The 27,692-nt window shown below is 38.9% G+C and overlaps 1 protein-coding gene across 1 annotated transcript in view; it reads right to left on the bottom strand.

Annotated features, from left to right (window-relative positions):
* The window catches only part of LOC136886360 (serine/threonine-protein kinase/endoribonuclease IRE1), a 387,729-nt gene that overhangs the window by 345,622 nt on the left and 14,415 nt on the right, over positions 1-27,692 (bottom strand). The window contains exon 2 of the mRNA XM_068231041.1: positions 17,502-17,622. Within this exon, the coding sequence (XP_068087142.1) occupies positions 17,502-17,622 (121 nt within the window). The remainder of the gene's footprint in view (positions 1-17,501; positions 17,623-27,692) is intronic.

Raw genomic sequence — 27,692 nt, 5'->3', positions numbered from 1 at the left:
TCGAAAGTCGCCGAAGTACAAGGAGAAGTATTAAATTTAAAAGAAGAAGTGAATGCAGCGATGAATGAGAATAAGAGGAATTTTCAAGAAAAATTCGAAGAATTGAAGGATGATTTTAAGTCAAGCATCCAAGAGTTGCGAGTTCAAGTCGACTATGACCTTAAAGAGCTCAAAGAAGAGGTAGATGTGATGCAGGAGAAGATGAAAGAGTCCGATAATAATTGGGATGGAAAACTTAAGAAGGTATCGGATGAAGTCATTATCACCAATGAGAATATTCGGAAAGAGATAACCCAAGCAAGAGAGCAGATCAATGACAGGTTCAATTTGATAACGGAAGAAACTGAAGAGAATAAAGCTTTGATGAATCAGCAAATAAAAGGATTAAAAGACGACTTAAATGCTATTCAAAAGGACGTACAGAACCTAAGAATTGAAAACGAAACAAATAGGAATTTGGTATCATCGTTGAACGACCGACAGACGATAATTGAGGATGGAAGGAAGACTGAAGTAAACAGTCAATTTGAGATACCACAGCTTTGTGTTGATATTAATGACAACGGGACAGTTCATACAGGAAGTGGAACCCAGATTGTCAACATTATACGCACTTATGAAGATAGGCCTAAGAAATTTAACGGAAATATAGGATCCAGTATGACTCCTCGTGGTTTCCTAAGAGAGATTGAGGAATATTTTAGGGAGACAAAGGTATCTACAGAGCGCCAGTTAAAAACAGTGGAGAAACACTTAGAAGGTGCACCACTCATTTGGTTTAAAGCTTTTCGCTACGTTTTTGAGGATTATGCAGGCTTTAAACAAGCTTTCTTGGATAAATTCTGGGGAATCGACGTACAGCAAGGAATCAGACTCGATCTATACTCGAAGAAATATTCTTTAACAGGACCGAGTAGGTTTGCCGAATACTTCACGATGCAATTTCATCGACTGAAGGAGCTTGATTCTCCACCTACAGAAACAGAAATGGTACGAGCAATAATCAAACAGTTCCCTGCGGATATACAGAGATTATTGACGGCGGCAAACATTCAATCAGCCGTGCAAGCAGAGTCGATACTTCGGCAAATTGACAGCACGATAACACATACTAATAGCCGCATAGTAAGACACGTCGATCCGACGGTAAATGTTGTAACACCAGCAGGAGATGAAGGTGTAGAAAGAAACCAGGGATACAATAGTCATGGTCAAGGAGACAGACCTAGGACGAATGAAGGCTACAGAAGAGTGGAACATAGGGACGAGAAGAATGACAAGACGCGCCAGAGGTGGACACCGTTTCGAAACGAAGAGCGGAGATATCCTAGGTATTACAAAAATACAAGGTGGAGTCGGAACAGAGATAAATGGCCGTACCGCAGAAATAGGTATCGGGAAAATTCAAGACAATCAGATATTCGACAGGACGAGGAGATAAACAAGGAAAGAGAAAGGTACCTTGGCGAATTAAGAAAGCAGCAGGAGTGTAAGCAATGGGAACGAGCGATATTGAATCAAGATATGAACGCTGATTGCGTGGGCGCGACTAGTCTGTTGTATCAGCAAGAACAAAGTAAAGAAAGCACTGGTAAAACGTTAAATCCCGCAGCCACACCATTTGACAAGAATAATCAAGGCAATGACGGGGTGAAAAAAAAAACTTCGTTTTGGAATCAGTAACAAATAATAGAATTAGTAAGATAAATCCAAATTATAGGCAGCACGAATGGGTCATAGCAGGAATCGAATCGTGGGAATCTGAACCCGAGGAATTGTTGCACGAAGACGGTCTACCTAAAGGAGTGAAATTAAAGAGAGGACTACCCGTTATTTACGTCACAATATTGGGTATTCGAGTATTGTCATTATTGGATACTGGAGCAAGTATAAGTATCATCTCCAAACTACTATTCTCAGAGCTACAAGACAAAGCACACTTGCCTGTAATTCCGATTGCCAACATGAAAATCAAGGGCATAATTCCAGACAAGGTCACGAAATGCAAGATACAAACTTATTTGCCAATAGAAATCGGAGGAAATTTAATGGAACATCCATTTGTAGTCATGGACAAAATCCAATATAACTTGATTATTGGATCAGATTTTATCAGGGAAAACAACATAGTAATTGATTTAAAGAAAGAAGAAATAAGGATCAGATGTGACGGTGAAAGAGGACTGGACATTACAGCTAGAATAGAAAACAAGGAAACGAGCGAGCTACAGAAAACCATGAACATTTCAATAAATGAAGCTGCACATGTTGCCGAGAAGATAATGGAAAGATACGACACAGAAGACGCTGTATGTGGACAGACAATCGACAGTGGAATAGGAGGAAATTCTGAACAGCAAGGGATAATTGAGAATCTGCTGAAAAGGTATAGCAATGCTTGTAAGAAAACCAGCCGTGTCTTGTCCTACGGAAAAATTCTATTCCAAGTTTGCACATTTGTATATCGGGCCGTTCAAGGTTATTGAAGTACTGGGTAATAACGCCTATAAAATACAGAGTTTGGAGTCCAACAACATTGCTATTTTCAATGCTTCAAGTCTTAAGCAGTACTGTTTTCCGATCGTTGAAGAGGAGGAAGTCAATATCATCGTGGAATACGAAAGGAACGGAGATGCTTGGGATGTTTATTCGCTGACCGACGGATCAGGTGACGAATGATGAAGTCCAGACAGGATTGGAAGACAGGATATGGTATAACAGTATCTCAAGACCAGAGTTATTTTTCGTTCATTTCAGACGTAATAAAAGAAGATTTCATTGAAGAAGAGAATTATGATAAGATCTGGTATGAACATGAAATTTCTCCTTTCATACGAAATTTCATTTTTGAGTAGAGGAGGAATATAACCTTCCAATGTATGTCAGGATGAGATTGGTGAACACATTGGAAGTTTATGTCGAGAAATAATGTCAATGAAATCTCATATCCGGTTATCACACCTCCAGATGAATTAGAAGGCAGTCGATTTGTCTAATTACGTGAACGGCATCGCCGAATTGAAGATATCAGCAGATTGATAACCAGCTCTAAACCCCGTGGTATCTGGGAAATGTTGGTAGATAGTTAATATTGTGAAACATAGGGCAGGATTATATGAATAATACGTATTCTTCAAGTAAAGTTTCCGAAATGCATGAACGGCAGTATATCTGCGACAGAATGTTACTGAGGGCCATGAAATATGTAAACAATAAATTTATATGAGAGGGCCATACCTTGTACATCTAGTCTCGCACGATCCAACGATCGAGATGAAATAAAGAAACTGTCGATTACTAACCTAAATATGAGGCGGCAATTATTAAATAAGTTCCTTTACTAATACAGCTGATTTGTACGAGATCGTCTTACATTATGTGTCAAATGTTTCCAATTGTCAGAAACATATGGGAGCTAGAAGCTGAGAAGAATTCTGAAAAGCAAACCGTCTGCAATTATTATGTTGTAGTAGAATCTGTTTTGTCTCTGAAGAAGTTGACACTCTAAATCTGCACCTCAGAAAGATCGGAAGCGAGAATTCATAGGGAAAAGGATTGTATTGAAAGGAGTTACTAAAGAGATATTGGCATATTATAAACATACAATATTGTAAAACAAGATATCTTGTTATTGAATGAAAAGGCAAGTGTATCGCTTGAACTGTTAAAATTGTATTAAGGTGTATGACCTTGTTCTAATTGATATCTTTGAGTTTCAGGTAACATGGAACCGTCAGCAGTTATTTATTCAGATACAATGTGTGCACGTATTAACATGAACAACTAAAATAGAGGGACCTCAAAGGATCTGATCTGAAATGTGATGGACAATACTTGATGATGTTATTGAGTGAGAGCTGAACTCGGAAGGTGACACCGTCGTGGAGCAACAACCCAGGATGAGTACTTGAATATCTTATACATATTCCGCCACGTAATTGCTTATTGTAGTTGTAGAGTAGTATTTATTTTGTTGTCAATTTTGACATGAACAATTTTAACTTGAAAGCGACCGTTATTTGTTGAACATTGCGTTGTAATATTTATGATCGTTACGTCTAGTGTGGTGAGCCAGACTACGTTGTGATAATATGCGATAGCTGTGTAAGATTTCTTTAATGTTTGCTAGCAAGATTTTACGAAAGTTTCTTCGACATGGATGTTATTGGTACCGTAATGGTGTTATGGTAATGAACGTTAATTTTAACCTGTAGCTCAGAATACCTCGGAGGAGCTCGGTATTTTGCGACGTGCGATTCTGTGGTCTTCAAAATGTTATGTGCTTGTGTGGAAATACAGTGTTTTGATTATAGAAGTGTGATACTATTGTGGTGATATGGAATTAATGCGGCAACGTATTTAGTAATTTTACGTAATTGCCTGAATAGATTGTTCTTTAGTATTGTGAATTCGCTGTGCATGACGAGTTGTGCGATGTAATAAGGTGTTAGTTACGGTAGGATCTTTGAAAATATTTACGTGGATAGAGTGATATGATGATTATAGACGTGTCATTAGGATTGCGAATTTTATGATGATGTTATGTGAAGGTCCTGATGATGGTATTGACGGTGGGAACTATGTTGGTCATGCGTGAATTTTGATGTTGTCGTGATGAATAATTTATTTAGGTACGAGGCCGTATTTTAGAACAATGTTATAGGATGTTGCACTCACGAACACTAGTAGTTGGTCGTCACATTTATCCTATTTAAATACAAGATTGACCAGAGCGCACGATTTTAAAGGGATGTTTAGGATCTTCGCAAGATAATCGGTAACGTAATAATATTAAGGCTGTGTCGTAGAAGGAAATATGATCTTCTATGGTAAGTAAACCATTTCTTTGCTAGTTGGATTTTGTAGATCATTTGAGTTGACGCCTAGTGCTAATGTAGTATTCCAGGTCAAACGTCGCAGTGGTATCCGGAGGCGCAGAATCAACGTAGTTAGACAAGGTTATTGTAGATGTTGCAATGTTTCTTGATGTTTTTATCTAGGTGTGGTCACCGATGAATGTACGTGAGGATCGAGTCTGTCTTTTAAATACATGATTTTGATGGATGTTACATTATGTTATGATCCTGTGTCTTTCAAGCATTTCTGTTGCATTTATGGTGATTTTATATGGTTAGAATAACGGTAATTTTCAAGTTGCTAGATAGACAGATACTGACATATAGTGCGATGATTTTTAAAGGAGAAATGACGGAATATTATGAGATATTCGGGTAGGAAATAACACTCTGAAGTGGACGATTCTATAATTCCCAGTGATTTATTTTTGAAAAATGCGAGATTGATAACTGATCTTTCCATGTAAGCCTTCAGCAGAGGGACACTTTGTCTCTTTTGTTTCGATTGATGATGTTGTATTTATTTGTAACAAGAGCTTGAAGTTAGGTATTTATTTTCAATTTAACATAATATTTTCCCTTTATATCCGTTTGTGTTGCCGAAAATTTGTTCTTAATGTAATTGATACATCTGAAGTTATTTTAAATCATTAAACGGGAAATCCTTCCATAAAATAAAACTTTTTACGGAGTTATCATTTAAAGTAGCGTAGGAACACTAGGATAGTTATTTAATTTAGGATAAGATAAAATGTTGGTCAATGTGTCTCGTCGAATATGCCAATATCTTCGATCTCTTAATACCCTATTGCGGAATATTCACGTAATTTAGGCAGAAATGATGATTACATTCCACGTTAAAAACCACGATGATAGCAGTCCACTTATTTAACCTGTGTCCCAACTCGTCGGACTTGCACGTCCCTTGAGTGGAGCCTTCATGGATCTCCGACTGCATTGCTTCGCCGCGGCTGAACCCAACACTGAGATATAGAATTAAAATATACAAAATGGTCACAGGGACTGCTGTCAGGGCACAATAGGGATCAGATACCGAGAACGAAGAATTATCTACAATCTGTATAAAAATCAGTCTGCAGTGATAAGAATCGAGGGCTTTGAAAAAGCAGCAGCAATCCAGAAAGGAGTGAGGCAAGGCTGCAGTTTGTGCCCTCTCCTTTTCAATGTTTTTTTTTTTTTTTTTTTTTTTGCTAGTTGCTTTACGTCGCACCGACTCAGATAGGTCTTATGGCGACGATGGGACAGGGAAGGGCTAGGAAGTGGAAGGAAGCGGCCGTGGCCTTAATTAAGGTACAGCCCCAGCATTTGCCTGGTGTGAAAATGGGAAACCACGGAAAACCATCTTCAGGGCTGCCGACAGTGGGGTTCGAACCTACTATCTCCCGAATACTGGATACTGGCCGCACTTAAGCGACTGCAGCTATCGAGCTCGGTCCTTTTCAATGTTTACATAGAACAGGCAGTAAAGGAAATCAAAGCGAAATTTGGAAAGGGAATCACAGTCCAAGGAGAGGAAATCAAAACCTTGAGATTTGCCGATGATATTGTTATTTTATCTGAGACTGCAGAAGATCTCGAGAAGTTGCTGAATGGTATGGATGAAGTCTTGGGTAAGGAGTACAAGATGAAAATAAATAAGTCCAAAACAAAAGTAATGGAGTGCAGTCGAATGAAGGCAGGTGATGTAGGAAATATTAAGTCTTAAAGGAAGTAGATGAATATTATTACTGGGTAGTAAAATAACTAACGATGGCAGAAGTAAGGAGGACATAAAATGCAGACTAACACAAGCAAGGAAGAGCTTTCTTAAGAAAAGAAATTTGCTCACTTCAAACATTGATATCGGAATTAGAAAGATGTTTCTGAAGACTTTTGTGTGGAGCGTGGCATTGTATGGATGTGAAACATGGACGATAACTAGCTCAGAAAGAAAGAGAATAGAAGCTTTTGAAATGTGGTGTTACAGAAGAATGCTGAAGGTGAGATGGATAGATCGAATCACGAATGAAGAGATACTGAATCGAATTGGTGAGAGGAGATCGATTTGGCTAAATTTGACGTGAAGAAGAGATAGAATGATACGACATATCTTAAGACACCCAGGACTTGTTCAGTTGGTTTTTGAAGGAAGTGTAGGTGGTAAAAATGGTAGGGGTAGACCAAGGTATGAATATGACAAGCAGATTAGAGCAGATGTAGGATGCAACAGTTATGTAGAAATGAAAAGGTTAGCACAGGATAGGGTGCCATGGAAGGCTGCATCAAACCAGTCTATGGACTGATGACTCAAACAACAATACAAGCCTTTCCAATGTCCATTGATCTCTCTGCGTGGTGCACCCAGCTAGCACATTGGATGCCATGACAATAACAGCAGAAGAGCTTTACTAGCTGCATTACATAAGATGCTACTTTGGTCAATTTGAATGACATTTGGACACGCGGATAACCGACATGTATGCATGTATCGAAGAAGAACGATTGTCATACATTATCAATTTCATTTCTGTATTGATAGTTCAACAGTTCACAATTGTAGGTTTGGGGTTAATTATATGTATTTACATTTGATGTTAGGTGCTCGAGGAACCACACCTAAATTTTTTGTCAACTTCTGCAATAACTTTGGGCTGAATAGAGATTTCATCTATAACATCTCCATTACCACAATCAAGAAATCCATCATGATTTTCAAGAAGCATGCTTGCAGTCCTCAAATAAATGTTTCACGTGTCTCACTCTTTTGCCTACCCTTAACCTCGTAAGATCTCATTATCTTATGTATCTACCGGATATCTTATTGCTGTTACGGTACTCTTTGTCCTTGGGCAACCTGCAGTTGTTGCAGGAAGATTTTATAATAATTATAATAATTAAATTTAAAATATTACACTATTTAAGATATGTACAGTTCTAAATTATGGTGATAGACATCACCGAAAACTGTTTTATACACCTTGACCAGTTTTTCAATCCAAATCTTAATCTGAATGATATTTCTGAGAAACCCAATGCCCTTTTCGATTTTCTCATCTCCATTTTAAATAACCTGAAGTCAACAAATAAGGAATCAATCTTTCACAATTTACACAATACCCTCTCATGCCACTTCCCCCTTCCGCAACACCCCCCTTGATCCTCCTTAGTTCTCCCCCCCTCCCCCCAAGGGGCTCTGAACTTCGGAGCGTGGGTTGGCGACCACGGGGCCCTTAGCCGAGTCCTGGCATTGCTTCCACTTACTTGTGCCAGGCTCCTCACTTTCATCTATCCTGTCCGACCTCCCTTGGTCAACTCTTGTTCCTTTCCGACCCCGATGCTTTTAGGTTTCTGAGGGCTAGGGAGTCTTTCATTTTCACGCCCTTCATGGTCCTTGTCTTCCTTTGGCTGATATCTTCATTTTTCGAAGTATCGGATCCCTTCCATTTTTCTTTCCTTCCCACCCTCCATCCCCCAGGGGCTCTGAACTTCGAAGCGTGGGTTGGCGACCACGGGGCCCTTAGCTGAGTCCTGGCATTGCTTCCACTTACTTGTGCCAGGCTCCTCACTTTCATCTATCCTGTCCGACCTCCCTTGGTCAACTCTTGTTCCTTTCCGACCCCGACGCTATTAGGTTTCCGAGGGCTAGGGAGTCTTTCATTTTCACGCCCTTCGTGGCCCTTGTCTTCCTTTAACCGATATCTTCATTTTCGAAGTGTCGGTTCTCTTCCTCTTTTTTCCTCGAATTAGTGTTATATAAAGGATTTTGCCCAATTGTATTTCCTCTAATAACAATAACCATCACCACCACCACCATCACCATCCTCTAATAAACGTTCCCCAGCCCCTTTCTCTATTTATCATTTCTTTATCAATTACTACGGCAAGTTGTTTCGAGTTGAACCTCGTATTTCATTCATTATTTCTTCCTATTTTTTAATATATTTTTATTTGGCTTTATTCTTTTTTAACATTTTAAATTATTTTAAAACCTATATATCCACTTTGAATTTGACAAAATTAAACCCTACACTGTTTTCCTAAGACTTCATTCACGTCACCTTTTACTCTTCGGCCGGAGAAACAAATGCCTACAAGACCTGCCTAGCAACGACTTTACATAAGTGCATACTTGACCTGCTTATGAACTTAAACTATATTTGTTTTCGGCGCAAGATAGTGATGTTCTGTTTACTCTCTTGACTGTGATTATTGTGTTTTGAACATTAACTGAATTGCTACGATATGATACAATGTTAATTTTTTGCCTGTGTTCAATGTATTAGTTGTTTTAAGATCTTCGCTAATTGGCTGATGATGACACTTGAAATGTGTTGAAACCGGTCCCAATAAACAAGTTGTAACTACTTTTTAGTTCAACTTACTATGGAGTATTGAAAGGTGGATCCTTCCCTATAATATTGTACATCTTATTTATCTGAGTTTGTTCAGTATTAACTTTCACACCTCCATAGACTAGTTGCAGTGGTTTACACAGAGCATTGTTGGTTCAAAATTCACGTGCACAGAACTGTGTCTAAACGTTAATAATCACAATAGCACTTGTTACAATTTGGTGAGAAAACTGTACATGATCTGCTATCAGACAGATATACAAAAAGTGGTCAAATGCAATGTAACTATGCCATTCCGGGGAGATATGCTGCCATTGGCTGGTGCGTGTGACGTCACCCTGAGGATAGTCCTACCGCCAGATTCAATGCGTTATGTATTGAAGGGCACAGTTAGCTGAGAGCTTTTTGAGTTAATCTTGTTAGATATTTTCATTACACTCCACTAAGTCATGTATCTTTAGAGAACATAACATTCGTCATTTAAAATTAATACGAAAATATAGTGCCTCACATCTTTAGCTGTAATGATAAACATACACTCACAGCGGCAATTGCAAAATTGAATAAAATAACATTTAATGAACAAAGTACTCAAACTAATAAGCATACAAATGAGGTAAATATGTGAATTCAACACTTTTTAACTCAACATAAAGGACAGTTAGTATCCAACTTATTATGGATAATTATCACAACTTCAAAAAAAAAATATCACATATGACTGTAGGTTACAGGAAATGCAATAATTTAAGAATATTTTGTTATACATCCAGACTTATGTTCTATTGGAGATTAGATATTAACTCTTCTTAAATTAACTTATCCCTTTATAAGTACTCAATAAAACACTTTCTTTTCTAACTAACTTTATTTGCAGGATCTATAAGTGCTAAATAATACAATTTAACAGAAAAAAAGACAATCCAGTGCTCAGGAGGTCAGTAATAAGATGGGAATTTACTTTCCACCACCTGCTGTCTGCCATTCAGAAGTGGAAATATACTTCCCATAGCCCACCTAGGGACACAATTTCAGTTCAGTTAGTTCACTTTTATTTAGCAGAAATATTTCGGACACCTATGTGGGCTAAGGGAAGCATATTCCCACATATACTGTGAAAGAAATTTATATCTCAGAACTTTTCAATTGGTAAAAGGAAGTAAATAATCTCAGAACAAATGAGAAAAATGCACAATAAACAAAGAAAATTCATGTAAATAGTATACAGACTTATAAAATGTTGATTTCTCGCCCTATTTTCACTTCATAAATCTTGTTCAAAACAGGAGTTGCGCTGGCACAATATCACTATTCAGATGTTTTCCAAAGAAGCTAAAGATTCCAAGGAGATCAGAATAGTTCCACAGATCTTCCCAAGAGTGCAGCACACATCAATACATGGGAAATAAACTCCCATCGCCCAGAAATGACAAAAAACCGAGGTGGGAAAATAATTCCTACCGCCTTATAAAGGGTTATAATGTTACTGAGAGAAGATTCTTCTTCACAGCATACTTTCATGAAATGTCCACATATCTTTTCTGGTTTGTCTAATCTTGCCAGTATAGGAACTAATTTCAAATCTAACCTATTGGAAGCGTCTATGGTTATAGTAACCAAATTAGCAGCTAGAAGTTTAGTTTCAACATTCTTGTTTACAAACTATTAACTACTATTGCATCACTTTTTGTTTTTCCACAAGTAAACTTTTTATCATAAAACTGATTTAGCAATTTTTACTCACTATCACAGGAATTGATGCTCAAACCATGCAACAAAAGTTGCCTCTCGAGCAGCACACTATAAATCTTCAGACTTTGCAACTTTATTCTTAACAAATGTATCCATTACCTTGCTTACACTAGAAGCTTTGCAATGCTTCTGAGTTTCCATGTGCTTACTTATATCCCCAAGGCCACCAAATGCAATTAAAAACAGTGAATTACAGGGTCATTATTTATGCTTGGCAGGGACCTTATCGCTCAAACTTCGCCAGCGATTACAGGCCGCTACCGGCCGCTGGCGCACGCGGTCTCAAGCACTTCTGCAGTTGCTGAGAGCTGAGCTCCGAGATAGTAGGGTGTTCAATGAAGCTACTGCGTACTGTATGTCGTATTGTATAGTGTTTTACTGTGATTGTGTATAGTGCTGTAATGTATGTGAAATATTTGTTACGTGAACGTGTATATCTGCACAATACTTACAGTAAGTGCAGAAAATAGTGCATTAGGACAAGACAAAAGTTTCGAGCGAAATTTCCAGGGAGACCCATTCCTATCAATCGGACAATAAAACAACTGGCCAAGAGATTCAAACGTACAGGTTCAGTAAACAATAAAAATAAACATAAAGGTTGTTATCTCCTTAAAAAATCTGTCGTCCCCCTTGTAGCCCAGATTTAACGGCATGCGATTTTTATTTGTTGTGAATGTTAAAAAATTTAGTTTATTGGAACAACCCTCACACACTGGATGAATTTAGAAACAATATACGAGTTGCAATTGCATCCATCAGTGCTGAAGAACTTGGTAGAGTAACCAAAAACTTCATTAGGAGAAGCCGATTATTTTGGCAGCGCATGGGGAACATTTTCAGCATAAACTGTAAAAATTGTGAGTAAAATGCATGATAATGATTTTTTAGCATAAACTGCAAACATGGTGAGTAAAATGCATGATAATGATTTTGAGCACCGTATTCTGCCGTACATATGCATGCGCGGTAGCCGGCAACTGAACCGTCACTGGCGGCTAAGGTCGAGCGAGAAAGTCCCTGCCAAACATAAATAAAGACCCTGTACAAACAGTGCACATAACCCCATCTTCATTCCCAATTTCGTTATTTCTAGTTCTCTTTAGAAATAGATATTCCTTTCATAACTTAGTGGAGAAGACACATTTCTTCTTCAACATTTTAATAAGAACTTGTTATACTACACTCACCAGCAAAAAAAGTGAAACACTACATATTTCAGACAAAATGTAACGTTAGCCCATTTGAAACCTTGTAAAAATCAATATTATGACATTGCAACAATATGGCAATTTATTTTAAATTAAACAGCCCATTTGAAAAGTTTCATCTCTAAAATTGACAAACATTATTTATCGTGACAATCACAACAGTCCACCAACACAAATTTCGAAACCTGAAGCTCTGCACCGTTTCGTATACAGTCCATTTGTCCACACATTTTTAAAACATTTCCATTGCCTCAGTAACGGGTATTACCAATCTGCCTGGAGCGCAGCCCAAAGTTGAGCAAGTGTGTCGGGGGAACGACTCCTAGCACGCCTCCCAAGCATATCCCAGGTCTGCTCTATAGGTTTAGGTCGGGACTAGGAGGAGGCCACACCATATGCTCAATTCAAACTTCATCCAGATACTGATGTACACGAACGGCAACGTGTGGGTGAGCAGTCATGCATCAGGATAAAGTTCTCGCCGATGACACGATCCACTAAAATCTCCGATGTATCGGTGGGTGCCAGACTTCCATTCTTGAACACAAACTCTGTGTGCAACAGTGACAATCCCTGCCCAGACCATCACAGAAAGCCTCAAATGAATGGTGTCCTTGCAGAGAAAGTACAGGTTGAATAACGTTCCCCAGACCTTCTCTGTACTCTACCCCTTCCTTCCAGCGCCCTCAAACAGAATCTGGATTCACCCGAAAACAGCACTGAGCTCCACTGCTCCACAGTGCAGTTTCGATGGACATTGGCGAATTACACCCCAGAGGCATAGTGCTCACGTGTAAACAGAGATCCTGTGGCGGGCCTCTTGGACTTCAAAATCGCTTCATACAACCTCCTCCGTACTGTCCTTTCACTGATATTCGTGCCCTGTACTTGCTGCTAACAATATTTTACTCTACAGTTTTAGTGTGACGATTACGAAGAACTTAAATTACAAGAAAGCAGTCATCGCACTCAGTGGTGCTTCTCTTAAACCAGAACCGGGCTTCCTGGTGTATAAATTGTTCTCTCTGTACCTTTTAACAGTTCTGTACACGTTAGAACTAGATATGCCTGTAAAATCTGTTACACAACGTACACTGCGCCCATCCTCCACTAATGCCATGGCCCTTGCTGGGTTTTCAGGTGAAAAAGCCATTACGACCTGACTTAGAAGCGAGACTAACTGTTGTAGACAAACCGTAATGTCCACAAAAATATGCGGCATGAGAATTCATAGCAATAATCCTTAAGATAGCTGTTTGTGGTTTTTCTTATCCGAGGGCAGGAAACGGCAATATTGGTGCTGTGGTTGTCATGATAAATAATGTTCATAAATTATTGCACTGAAACTTCTCAAATGGGCTAATTAACTTATGATACACTGCCATATTGTTGTAATGTCGTAACATTTAGTTTATACAACTTTTCAAACAGACTGACATTACATTCTGTCTGAAATACGTAGTGTTTAGCTTTTCTTGCCGGTGGGTATAATTTCATAACCACAAACAAAAAGAAACTTCATCTATGCTGTAAGCACATGCGCGTGCAGTGAAGGCAAGGAGCATAGTGAATACACTGCGAAGTTGTTAGAATACTATTTTACAGAATATATCTAAATCTTTACCAAGGAAGAAAGAAATTAAAGAATTACGAACTCTGGTGTTAAAAACAACATTGTGACTGACTTTAAAGTGCATATAGTGATGCCATCTGGTAACTGGAATTGGAACTACCGGTAAGTAATCTTTTCACTTCTTTTCTGTCTCCTGATAAATACAAACAAGAAAATACGGGCATTTTGTCATTTTTTTAAAGTATGATATGAACAAGCCCTTTATATACAAATTCTCCAGATAAAATATGGATGTCCAGTAACTCTATACATTCCAAAAAAATTGATATTACTTTGAACGATATGTGTTATGCAATTTCTGGCTGCCTCAAACCAACAAAGGTTAAAAAGCTATACCACACTTTTGACATCTCCACCTTTAATCTGACAGCAAGTAACAGGTGCAACTGAGAATCTCATACAAGAGGCAGACAACTGTCATCCTCTCTATGGGCATGAAATAGTACAACAGCGTCTCAGGTTACGGAGGAGTTTCATTAATAACACCAGGGCAGCTCCAGCCACACCAAGCGTTCTTAGGAGTCAACACTGGCAGACTGGATTTGGCCACCAGAAAGAACATCAGCACAAATTTTATAATCTTGACCTGCTTAGAAAACACTTAATAGGATAAGAACTGGAATGCCTAGAACCAAGCTACACTCAAAATGTTGGGGTTATACACAGAATGCTGATTGTGACTGTGGTGCAATTCAAGATCTTGAGCATCTATTTCACTGTCCAAATTGCCCTGTGGAAACCCAACTTGAAGACTTCACTACAGTCAGTACCAAGCATTTTTACTGGTGGACAAAGGTACACCAACTGGGTGATCCGATTTATTTTTTAACCATTGTAACTAATGCACAATGGTCTAAAATAAGGATGTGCAAGAGACCTGAATCCAAAAATCAACCTGATGTATGTGCTAGGGTGTTTCACTGTAAACTACTGGAACTTCATGATCTTTGTTTAGGGTCTTTCTTTGGTGAACCTACTAAATAAATAACCCCATGGCACTACATCCCTGAAGGGCCTTGGCCTACCAAGTGACAGCTGCTCAGTCTGAAGTCCTGCACATTACGAGATGTCGTGTGTCAGCATGACGAATCCTCTCAGCCATTATTATTGGCTTTATAGACCGGGGCCGCTATCTAACTGTCAGTTAGCTCCTCAATTCTAATCACATGGCTGAGAGGACCTCGAACCAGCCCTCAGATCCAGGTAAAAATCCCTGACCTGGCCAGGAATCAAGCCCGGGGCCTCCGGGTAAGAGGCACACATGCTACCCCTACACTACGGGGCCGGCTCTTTGGTGAACCACCATATATAATTTACGCCATTTGATTTCAAAAGTAAGGTTTACCACACGAACATATTTATTTTCGAATTACAAACAAGAACTGATTTCAGTTCAAGCTGCTGACATCCACAAGTTCACCGGAGCAGATATCTCACATATAGAGGAAGCTGGAGGTGAACTTAATGAAGCCGTCATCGCAAACACAATCCACAGACCACGTGGCCCCCATCGTGGTAGCAATCTTCTATCTTGGGATGGAACACTTCATTTCTTCCCCAAACCTTCATCAGAGGCCACATACATTGACAGCAATGGATTTGTTACTGTCAATGGTAAAGATCTTTTTTCTTTTCTTTCTATTGGCTTTACATCCCACCGACATATATGTCTCATGGCGACGATGGGACTGGAAAGGGCTAGGACTGGGAAGGAAGCGGCCGTGGCCTTAATTAAGGTACAGCCCCAGCATTTGCCTAGTGTGAAAATGGGAAACCACGGAAAACCATCTTCAGGGCTGCCGACTAATGAAGTGGAAGAGTATGTAACCAAACAGTACCTTGGCTCCAGTGATGGAATATGGCATATTCTTCAGTTCAATCTCACGGAGAGCGAACCGTCAGTTACATTGGACAATCGGGTGCCAGTGTATTTGATAATACACAACATAAACGTAGCAAGAGACTAATATATCAACTAGATTGTAGTTAGCAGATAATATGATTTGAATATATATTGATGAGACGACGGACACTGCAGGTAGATATATAGGGAATGTAATTATTGGAACACTCCGCGCTGATCGTCCTGGGGATATATTTCAAGTAACCTCAGAAATTTTAGGGAGAGCAAATCATTCAACAACTGCAATTCTTTTTGATAATGCACAAAAAATTTTGTGGAAGGATGAAATTAAGTGGGAAAACGTTCTTCTCATTGTTGCTGATGCTACTCCGTACATGGTAAAAATAGCTGAAGGCCTCAAGATGTTTTATCTAAGAATGACTCACCTCACTTGCATTGCACAGGCTTTGCATAGGATGGCAGACGAAATTCGTAGAAATTTTCCTGAATTCGATAAATTAATATCTAACATTAAAAATTTTTTTAAAGCACCACTGTGGGTTGCGACATTGAAGCAGTTAGCTCCTTTGACACCACTCCCTCCACAGCAAGTTCTTACTAGGTGGGAGACGTGGCTCGATGCTGTCGTGTATTACTGCAAAAACTACTCCACTTTCAAAAACATTGTTAAAGGCTTCAACAAAGATGATGCCTCTTCTATCAAGATTGCACAGGAATTGTTTTCCAACAGTCTATGAGAAAGTTTGGCATACATTAAGTCAAACTTTGGAATTACATTGAGTGGAATTACTCGACAGAAGCTGCTAGCTTAGAAATTCATGCAAGTATTGAAATTGTCAGAAATGTTGAACATTCAGTACAACAATCACATGGAATAGTTGTCGACAGTGTAAAACGGAAACTTCAAAATGTGCTAAATTGAAATGACTGTTTTCACTGTGTGTGCAAGATAAATGTTCTTAGAGGAGATGGTACGAGTACCCTTCAAGATGAATGCATACTCGATGGCAGTGATTTAACATTATTTAAATATGCACCGGTAAAGTTTCTTTTCTTACAAGAATGTGTTAAGTGATAATTAGAGGTCTTTCGCACCTGATGCTTTGAAAATGAATCTTGTCATACACTTAAATTCCACCCATGGAGAAAAACGAAAAAGGTATGCGAGTTTGCACTATAGGCCTTGCTGTCCAACCATAATGTAATGAAAGACATCTACTTAATTCGTTTTATGGTGCTCAATTTCAACTTTAACGCATTTTAATAATATTAATGAAATCTGGGCTTAAACATTCCAATACATTTAAAAAATATATATTGATTTCTAGTTTTCTCGTATTTCAAACCACCAATGCACAGTGCAAACATGTTTTGACTATTAAAATGTGTGATCTGATAATCTTAGCGAACTTGTATTCACAAATGTTTGATAAGTGAATCAAGGATAATAGACTGTGAATAACTGGTAAACACATATATTCAGGAAATTAATATGAAATTAGGAATAAAGAACTTAATTAACAAATATGTACCAAAGGAATTGCAGTTTCGATTTATAACTTATTCTTAAATGTCCGTATTAAGATTAATCATTAATCATTAATCATTGTAACATTTACGTCATATTTTGTCAATTTTAAGGTCATATTTTGTTGCTTTAGAGGTCATATTTGCTTGCTTATTTGGACTATTTTTAGGTCTTAAACATCCGAGTGATGATACATGGATTACATTCAAAATCTGAATATTTAATATTTTTCAGAATCTCATAAAAATACACTTTCAATTCATCATATATAACTGGATCCCGTAATTCTATATTCTATCACTTACCATCCTTTAATATCCACCTAATGAAACCAGTCTTCTGTTCCACTCCAACAAAAGAGCCATCTAGTGTAGACAACAAGAGCAAGGGATCCTCCCACTCCTGAGCCAAATCTGTATTTAGATGCTAAAAACAAAAGAACAACTTATTAGTCTGTAGTAAGAAAGAGCAAATAAAACATATACCATATTTAATTCACTATCTCCCTTACAAGCAATCCTTACAACCACAGCTGCTAAAACTGCTATTACCGCATGTACTTAATAACAAATAAAGGTAACAATTTACTATTGTTTTTAAGGTAAAACTTATTCAATCTACTACATTCATCAGTCTTTAACAACTGACTATGAAAGGTTCATTATTCATTACTGAATCAGGTTTATGTCGACCTTTCGATAAGGAAGTACTGTATTGGGTTAAAAAGGACACACATGAGGTGCCTAGTATCAAACATGGACAAAAGCCATTTTGTAAATCTTTCAGTAGAGCCACATTTTTGTTTTTCTACGTTAACCTCCCGATACAAGTGTGAAAATTTTTGTGTGCCATATTGCCAGCCCTATGAACAAGAAAACCATGGTCGACACTTAAGAATTTCATTCTAAGGCAATGTAAAACACGTTCAAATATGATGATGTCCATTTTTGAAACTGAGATTGGCTTTTGTCCATTTTTTATACAAACATCCATGTAATTGTCCACTTTTCAAACAAACTATCCCAGTATTTTGAAACAAAGTTGCAGGATGACACAAAAGTAAACATCTGTTTTAAAAGAAATATAATGAAAACATGAAATAAATAAGGTTATACTTATAATTTGTTAACAATTTTAAGATTCATTTCAGTTCTGGGCAAATAACCTCTAGTTCATCACACAGGTCTTCAAACCATTCATATTAATAATCATTAACAGCTTGTACATTTTCACTACAACGGTTATTATAACGGCTTCGACATGCCACTTAAGGGAGACGTTTAATTTTCACTCTTTTCCAAAGCGCTTACCTAGTAATTTGTCAACATCTTTAAGTTTCTGTGGGCTTACATTCACACCAATGTCAACAGGTAAAGGACTCATAAACTTGCCTGCCCTGCCTTTGTGATCTTGCACTCAATACCTGTGTTCAAATAGTAGCCTCCCTCACTTTTAACTACAAAATTGCCTCTTTTCGTGTAACTGAGCACAATTTTTTTACACTGTGAAAAATGTAATGTAAAAGGAAATCATCCTGGAGGTGTTGCGAGCAGCCAAGCTCATGGAGAGGAGGAAAATGATGTTGGTGAAATTACGCTGGAGGAAGTGGAAAGGATGGTAAATAAACTCCATTGTCATAAAGCAGCAGGAATAGATGAAATTAGACCTGAAATGGTGAAGTACAGTGGGAAGGCAAGGATGATATAGCTTCATAGAGTAGTAAGATTAGCATGGAGTGTTGGTAAGGTTCCTTCAGATTGGACAAAAGCAGTAACTGCACCTATCTATAAGCAAGGGAACAGGAAGGATTGCAACAACTATCGAGGTATCTCATTGATTAGTATACCAGGCAAAGTATTCACTGGTATCTTGGAAAGGAGGTTGCGATCAGTCGTTAAGAGGAAGTTGGATGAAAACCAGTGTGGTTTCAGACCACAGGGAGGCTGTCAGGATCAGATTTTCAGTATGCACCAGGTAATTGAAAAATGCTACGAGGAATAGACAGTTGTGTTTATGTTTCGTAGATCTAGAGAAAGCATATGACAGGGTACCGAGGGAAAAGATGTTCGCCATACTGGGGGACTATGGAATTAAAGGTAGATTATTAAAAGCAATCAAAGGCATTTATGTTGACAATTGGGCGTCAGTGAGAATCGATGGTAGAATGAGTTCTTGGTTCAGGGTACTTACAGGGGTTAGACAACGCTGTAATCTTTCACCTTTGCCGTTCGTAGTTTACATGGATCATATGCTGAAAGGTATAAAATGGCAGGGAGGGATTCAGTTAGGTGGAAATGTAGTAAGCAGTCTGGCCTATGCTGACCACTTGGTCTTAATGGCAGATTGTGCCGAAAGCCTGCAGTCTAATATCTTGGAACTTGAAAATAGGTGCAATGAGTATGGTATGAAAATTAGCCTCTCGAAGACTAAATTGATGTCAGTAGGTAAGAAATTCAACAGAATTGAATGTCAGATTGGTGATACAAAGATAGAACAGGTCGATAATTTCAAGTATTTAGGTTGTGTGTTCTCCCAGGATGGTAATATAGTAAGTGAGATTGAATCAAGGTGTCGTAAAGCAAATGCAGTGAGCTCGCAGTTGGGATCAACAGTATTCTGTAAGAAGGAAGTCAGCTCCCAGACGAAACTATCTTTACATCGGTCTGTTTTCAGACCAACTTTGCTTTACGGGAGCAAAAGTTGGGTGGACTCAGGATATCTCATTCATAAGTTAGAAGTAACTGACATGAAAGTAGCAAGAATGATTGCTGGTACAAACAGGTGGGAACAATGGCAGGAGGGTACTCGGAATGAGGAGATAAAGGCTAATTTAGGAATGAACTCGATGGATGAAGCTGTACGCATAAACCGGCTTCGGTGGTGGGGTAATGTGAGGCAAATAGAGGCGGATAGGTTACCTAGGAGAATAATGGACTCTGCTATGGAGGGTAAGAGAAGTAGAGGTAGACCAAGACGACGATGGTTAGACTCGGTTTCTAACTATTTAAAGATAAGAGGTATAGAACTACGTGAGGCCACATCACTAGTTGCAAATCAAGGATTGTGGCGACATTTAGCAAATTCACAAAGGCTTGCAGACTGAACACTGAAAGGCACAACAGTCTATAATGATAATGTATGTATGTATGTATGTATGTATGTATGTATGTGAAATCTTGAAATGAAGTTGACTACCAAATTTCAGATAAACCTGTGATTATTCTTTCCAATTCAGTGGTTCCCAGTTTTGTCCAACAACTTTCACTGTGCCGTATCTTTTGAACACCTCATGATATTTATTTGGACTTATTGTGGTGGTCATTTTCTTCAGGTCTTTCTCAATGAGTCCAAAATTTCTATCTGAGGGCAGATATCAGTGCCCAATAACTGAAAATACGAGTTTTAATTTCCTTACTCATTCTCCAGCCACGTATAAACAGACACATTGTCAGGGTGCAGTTTGCTTTGAGATGTGCCTGTTACAACAGACAGATTGTAACAGTAGAGGTGTCAAACAATAAGCCGACTGATCATTTAATTTTGGAGAAACAAGGTTCTTTTGGCAATCATAGGACATTAAAAAGCAGTCCTACCCTTTCTTCCTTCAGATGTCGATAAAAATTCTCTGCTTGTTTTTTGTGCATAGTTCTCATTAACATTAAGGTTGATCTTTCCTCTTCATTCTTTTCAAACTTAATAAATTGCTCTAGTTCCAAGCATGTAGTGCACTCATCTGTGCCAGGAAAAGAAAACCCTAAATTAAATCTGGTATTTAAAATGTGCCGAAAGTAAGCTTCCTTTACATGCAGTTCCACTTCTCTACCTTCATTATACACACGCAAGCTCAGGTGGACACTCCAAAACATTGTCTTCCATACTGAACAAAAATATTTTCCCAAATACTTATGTTATAAGTAAAACGCTGAAAAGAAATTAACACTAAATTTTCAAGCACGCGCCGACAAGAGAATGTAAAAACAATTTTTTTATTGTCTCCTATCAATCAATCAATCAATCACTACTGATCTGCATTTAAGGCAGTCACCCAGGTGGCAGATTCCCTATCTGCTGTTTTCCAAGCCTTGTCATAAATGATTGCAAAGAAATTGGAAATTTATTGAACATCTCCCTTGGTAAGTTATTCCAATCCCTAACTACCCTTCCTATAAACGAATATTTGCCCCAATTTGTCTTCTTGAATTCCAACTTTATCTTCATATTGTGATCTTTCCTACTTTTAAAGACACCATCCAAACTTATTCGTCTACTGAGTACTCCCATGCCATCACTCCACTGACAGCTCGGAACATACCACTTAATAATACCAACATGAATGGTCCGTTATTGGACATTATAAATTTTCCAGCTAACTCTTTCTTGGTTGCCAGCGTTTCGCCCTCGTGTGCTAGGGTGGGCTCATCAGTTGGTACCTAGCACACATACCAATACGCTGGCTAGTGTATACCGTGGAGGCCACTGCATAGGCAAGGGCGAAACGCTGGCAACCAAGAATGAGTTAGCTGGAAAACTTATAATGTCCAATAACGGACCATTTATATTGGTATTATAAATTTACTTATTCAGGACAAATATTTCAGATTCCCTATGGGAATCAACATCTATATCATCTGATGACCAAGCAGGCATCAATTTTTGCTGATGAGACAAAGTCTCTTAGTGCATTGGCACTGCCGGTGGCTCCAGTTAGCCTACGCAGTGGCCTCCATAGTATGCACTAGCCAGCGTATTGGTATGTGTGCTAGGTACCAACTGATGAGCCCACCCTAGCACACGAGGGCAAAACGCTGGCAACCAAGAATGAGTTAGCTGGAAAATTTATAATGTCCAATAACGGACCATTTATATTGGTATTATAAATTTACTCATTCAGGACAAATATTTCAGATTCCCTATGGGGATCAACATCTATATCATCTGATGGCCAAGCAGGCATCAATTTTTGCTGATGAGACAAAGTCTCTTAGTGCATTGGCACTGCCGGTGGCTCCAGTTAGCCTACGCAGTGGCCTCCACGGTATGCACTAGCCAGCGTATTGGTATGTGTGCTAGGTACCAACTGATGAGCCCACCCTAGCACACGAGGGCGAAACGCTAGCAACCAAGAATGAGTTAGCTGGAAAATTTATAATGTCCAATAACGGACCATTTATAATGGTATTATAAATTTACTCATTCAGGACAAATATTTCAGATTCCCTATGGGAATCAACATCTATATCATCTGATGGCCAAGCAGGCATCAATTTTTGCTGATGAGACAAAGTCTCTTAGTGCATTGGCACTGCCGGTGGCTCCAGTTAGCCTACGCAGTGGCCTCCACGGTATGCACTAGCCAGCGTATTGGTATGTGTGCTAGGTACCAACTGATGAGCCCACCCTAGCACACGAGGGCAAAACGCTGGCAACCAAGAATGAGTGAGCTGGAAAATTTATAATGTCCAATAACGGACCATTTATATTGGTATTATAAATTTACTCATTCAGGACAAATATTTCAGATTCCCTATGGGAATCAACATCTATATCATCAACATACCACTTAGTCGAGCAGCTCGTCTCCTTTCTCAAATTCTTCCCAGAGGTGGGAATAGCTGTTAAATGAATGAAAACAGGAAAAGCAGCAGTGATGGATGAAATATGTGTGGAATGACAAAGGCAGCAGGACCTACTGGTCTACACTGGTTATACAGGCTGCTAAAGTATATATGGAGAAAAAAAATAAGTACCTGATGATTGGTGTAAAAGTGTGATAATACCAGTATTTAAGAAAGTTGACAATTATCAAGGAATTACAGTCATGAGCAGCCAAAATATTGAAGAGAATAATAGAAAGGAGGATGAAAAGAAGTGCAGAAAGAAATTTAGAATAAGAGCAAAATAGATTTTGACAGGGCAGGTCAACGATAGACCCCATATTTACCATGAGATTACTGATGTAAAAACAGTGGGAATATAGAAAATATCTGGTAATCATTGATCTAGAGAAGGCATACAATAGTGTTAATAGAGAAAAAGGTGTGGGAAACCCTGGAAAGAAAAGGATGTGGAAGGCAATCGAGAGAACTAGTAAAAGCAATGTATATGAAATGTTCTAGTTGTGTCCAGTCTCTACTGGGGAGAACAGATTGGTTTAGAAACCAAACTGGACAAGATGTATTGTCTCCACTTATGTTTATTATGGATGAAATTCCAAAGGAAACAAAGGCAAGATATAGAGGGGATATGAAAATATTGTTGTTTGCAAATGACATAGTGATCTGGGGAGTCAACAATACAAAAGTGCAAATCCAACTAGAGGCTTTAAATGACAACATTGAGAAATATGGTATGAAAATTTCTGTGGAAAAGGGCTAAACAGTGGTGATGACAAGAGGAAAAAGAAGGAAAAGGAATCATTAGTATCAGGGGACAAAACCTTGAGGTTGTTGAATACTTCACATTATTGGAAAGTGAAATAATGCAAGATGCAAGGTTGGATAAGGAGATCAGCAGAAAGATACAAGCGGGAAATATTTTCTACCAGAATGTAAGGAACCTGGTGTGGAACAGAAAAGTTCCTATGAAATGTAGCCTAAAGAGATAAGGAACAAGATGTACTAGACCCCTATATTAACGTATTCATCAGAGACTTGGACTTTGACAGCAAGAAATGAAAGTAAAATTCAGGACAGTGAGATGAAGTTCCAGAGGAGTATGGTAGGGAAGACAAAGAAAGACAGGGTAAGAAATTATGTCAGAAAAGAGACAGGCATAGAAAAACTGAGTGATAGAATGGAGAAGAATAAACTGAGATTTAGTGATGGGACATTTGATTCATTTTACTGAATCGATTCATTTGATTCCGTTCACGTTACTGAATCGATACAGTGATCCGATTCACGGCTCATTGGTCACCGCTCCTACTGCATCTGTGTAGTATGTGCTGGTAAGACAGCAGCAACAGCATTCAGTGCTCGCAGCTGCCATCTGGTCTTCATACAATGAACTCCTTTCTTAGAAAAAATGCTAGTTACTCTAATACATCGAAGGTTTCCAGCGACGCAGGGTGGGAAAGGATAGGAAGGTAGCAGCATTTCCTGGTGTGAAAATGGGGAAACTACGGAAAAACCATCTTAACGGCTGCCGGCGGTGGGATTCGAACCCACCATCCCCCGAATGCAAGCGCATAGCCACGCGATATTAACCGCACGACAACTCGCTAAGTCATTAAAAAAAAAAAAAGTATTTTACTATCAGCTGAGGATTTTTTTAAATCGTCATATTTTGTATAGGCTACCCGAGATGTACAGTAGCCCGCTGGTTTTCTGATTCAACATACTGTTATTGCGTCTGTTCACATATGATTGAAGTCTTGTGCAACGATGTGACATATGAACTGAGAGAATACTGAGCCGTTCTTCCAAAATATAAAACAGGTACTTTTGAGTGGTCATGAGCATGACTCATAGTCATAGCACAGGCTAGAGTAGAGTTTAATTGACAAATGTCAACTAAGTTATAATACAAAGATTCATTAAACTAATAAATAGTATAACCTAATAGCCTACCTACTTACTAGCTACTTCAGAATTATGTTGTGACTACCTTTTTAACACTGCAAATCAATCTATTATTTAAACCTCCCTGTAAGAAGAGGACAGTGAATGCAAATGGGTATTATTTTCAAATGAGCTGAGGTCGAGAGTCCATTATAGCATACGATTCTTTCAGTGTAGCATGGCTCACTGTATGTCTCGCTGCAGCGGAAGCTCGGCTCTCCGCGTGTCCAGTGAGCCGATAAGGAGCCGTGTGTATCATGTGTCTCACTGAGCCGCGCTCGTTCACGATTCTTTCGATGTGCCATGATTCACTGCCTCGCTGCAGCGGAAGCTCGGCTCCCCGTCAACGTCCAGTGAGTGCGCCACTCAGCACTGTCCGCTGGGAGTAAGCTGAATCGTGTGCCGTGAGCTCGCCGTTCCTGTGAATCGATTCACTTGGACACTTGAATGAATCGATACACTGCTTCGAATCATTCATTCAGTAGCCAACACTACTGAGATTGTCTGGACATGTTATGAAGATGGAGGAGGGAATGATATCAAAACAAGTGTTGGAGGATAAGATAGAAGAAAAGAGAGCTAGAGGGAGGCCCAGAGCAAGATGGATGGACTCTGTCGAGAACAGTATAAGAAAAAGAAGACTGGACTGGAATACAATTACTGAAGAGGAGTGGTGGAAGGAGAGGCAACGATGGAGAAGTGCCATCAACACCCCGACCTGGCAGGAGCTCGACAAGGGGAAATTAAAATGATGTGCATTCCTGTAAATTATGATTGAAGTAAGCTTGGCAGGATATCATAACTGTTTACATCTGAGTAAGGTTCAGCTGACATCGACCCTTCATTGAGAGAGGAGAATGCTTGCGGAGAAGATGTTGAGCAATAGTCACTTACTTCATTTGATGGAACTGGTGAAGACAATGCATAGAGAAAAGGTCTGAAATGCGATGGAAAACGAAATGTTTTCATATGTTCATTTTCCATCTGTAGTTCCACACGACATTACATATTCTTTTCTATGCTTCAGCCAATAAGGAAGGGTGGAATTTCTTCATGGACATTGGCATGCTCAAAAAGAGATATCTGTATTGTCTTCATTACTAGTCACCATTTGACATTCATTTTTCCAGTCTACGAATACTCTCTCACTATCAGACTCCCCCCCCCCCCTTTTTTTTTTTTTTTTTGCATATTAGTGATTCTCTCATCCAGGGTCTTTTTCAGTCTTTTGGCCTTGGGTGATGTTATGCCTTCCTTATTCGTAGCCTTCTTGTTCTGACCACCGGCATTCATCTTTGCTACACAGGACGTTGAAGGTTCACCTCCTCTGTTTCTATACTGCAATATGAGGCTTGCCGCACCTGATCGGAATGAGATCCACCTTCCACATTATTGGCTACCACACCTGTCCCAGTGGGTGTCTCTTGTTCAATCTCATGTGCATGGCTCTGGCCATGGATCTGAAAGAAATATGTCAGATGTCAGTTCCTACTTGAATGCCAAGTTGTGCCCATCAGGGTAATTTCATACCTACATTTTATGAATTTTGATTTAAAAATGAAATTACTTACTCTCTTTCATATTCTGCATCCTCCAGGAAGTTACAGTGATCTTGAAGAGCCCATTTCTTTGGCTTTGCCGATGCCTTAGAGCTTGTTCCAAGCTTTCAGTCTCTCTTGTTTCTTCTAGCCTATGTGTGTCAGAAATGTTCTGCCATCTATCCTTGCATGCGTCAGCTGCAAAACCCTAAACGTCAAACTGAAATCAAAGTCAAATACTAAGAATACCACCTATTCACATTTTTGTTTTATTTGCAGGTTTATGGCCACAGGAGAAACTTTTGCATCTTTGGCATTTCCTTTTTGGATCTCTAAAGGATACATCAGTAAAATAGTGGAACCCTCCTTGCGACAAACTTTCCGCCGCGTTCTTGGAGGAACCTTCGACATATAAGCTACTGGAACAGTCAAATGAATTTTGAAACAAACAGAACATCCCATACTGTGTAGGTACTATAAACGGCAAGCATATATGGATGAAATGCCCACCCAAATCTGGCTGTCTGTATTTCAATCATCATGAGTACTTCTCAACGGTCTTTTGTCAAACGCTGATGCTAACTACAAGTCTGTCGTAGTGGATGTTGGTTCATATGGAAAAGAGGACGATACTGGTAATTTTTCAGAAATCAATAGTTGGCAATTTACTGAAACAATCGAGTTTCTACCCTGCTCTAACTAACCTGCCACAGTCTGACACTGACACCATATCATAGTTGGAGATGAAGCTTTCCGCCTGGCCAAACATATGATGAACCCTACTCAAAGAATGAAGCACAGCAAGATTTGGAAAAGAGGATTTTCGATTACAGACTGTATAAAGCTAGGAAAGTATCAAGAAACAGTTTTGCACTTGTAGCTCAAGTATTTAGAGTGTTCTATTTAACAACTGCATTAAAAGTGAACACGCGACAAAGTGGTAAATTGCAGCATGTTGCCTTCATAATCTACTTATGTGATGAGTTCCTTGAAAAAACAGGGAAACCATACTACCAAGAAGACAAAACAATAGGACTACCCAAAGAAAATTTTATTCCATTTACACCTCGAAGCGGTTATGCCCAATTAAATTTCTAGATCCGACAAAATTTCACAGACTACTTTACATCCAATGAAGGAGCTGTACCTTGGCAATACCAACGTACAGTATCCTGACAACTGATACTGACTAGTTTATTTGAATATTAACGTGTCAGTTTAACTGAAACAAGAGAACTATTGTTTACAATTTGAGAAACAACATTCAAATTGATAACTCTTATTGCAACTCATTCATTTTATGTTATTTACTTTATGTTCCACTAACTACTTTTACGGTTTTTGGAGATGCAGAGGTGCCCGAATTTCGTCTTACAGGAGTTATTTTACGTGCCGGTAA

The sequence above is a fragment of the Anabrus simplex genome, chromosome 1 (genome assembly GCF_040414725.1).
Source record: "Anabrus simplex isolate iqAnaSimp1 chromosome 1, ASM4041472v1, whole genome shotgun sequence".
In the NCBI taxonomy this organism is placed as follows: domain Eukaryota; kingdom Metazoa; phylum Arthropoda; class Insecta; order Orthoptera; family Tettigoniidae; genus Anabrus; species Anabrus simplex.
Note: the sequence above shows the minus strand (reverse complement) of the source record. Positions and strands in the feature narration are given on the sequence as shown.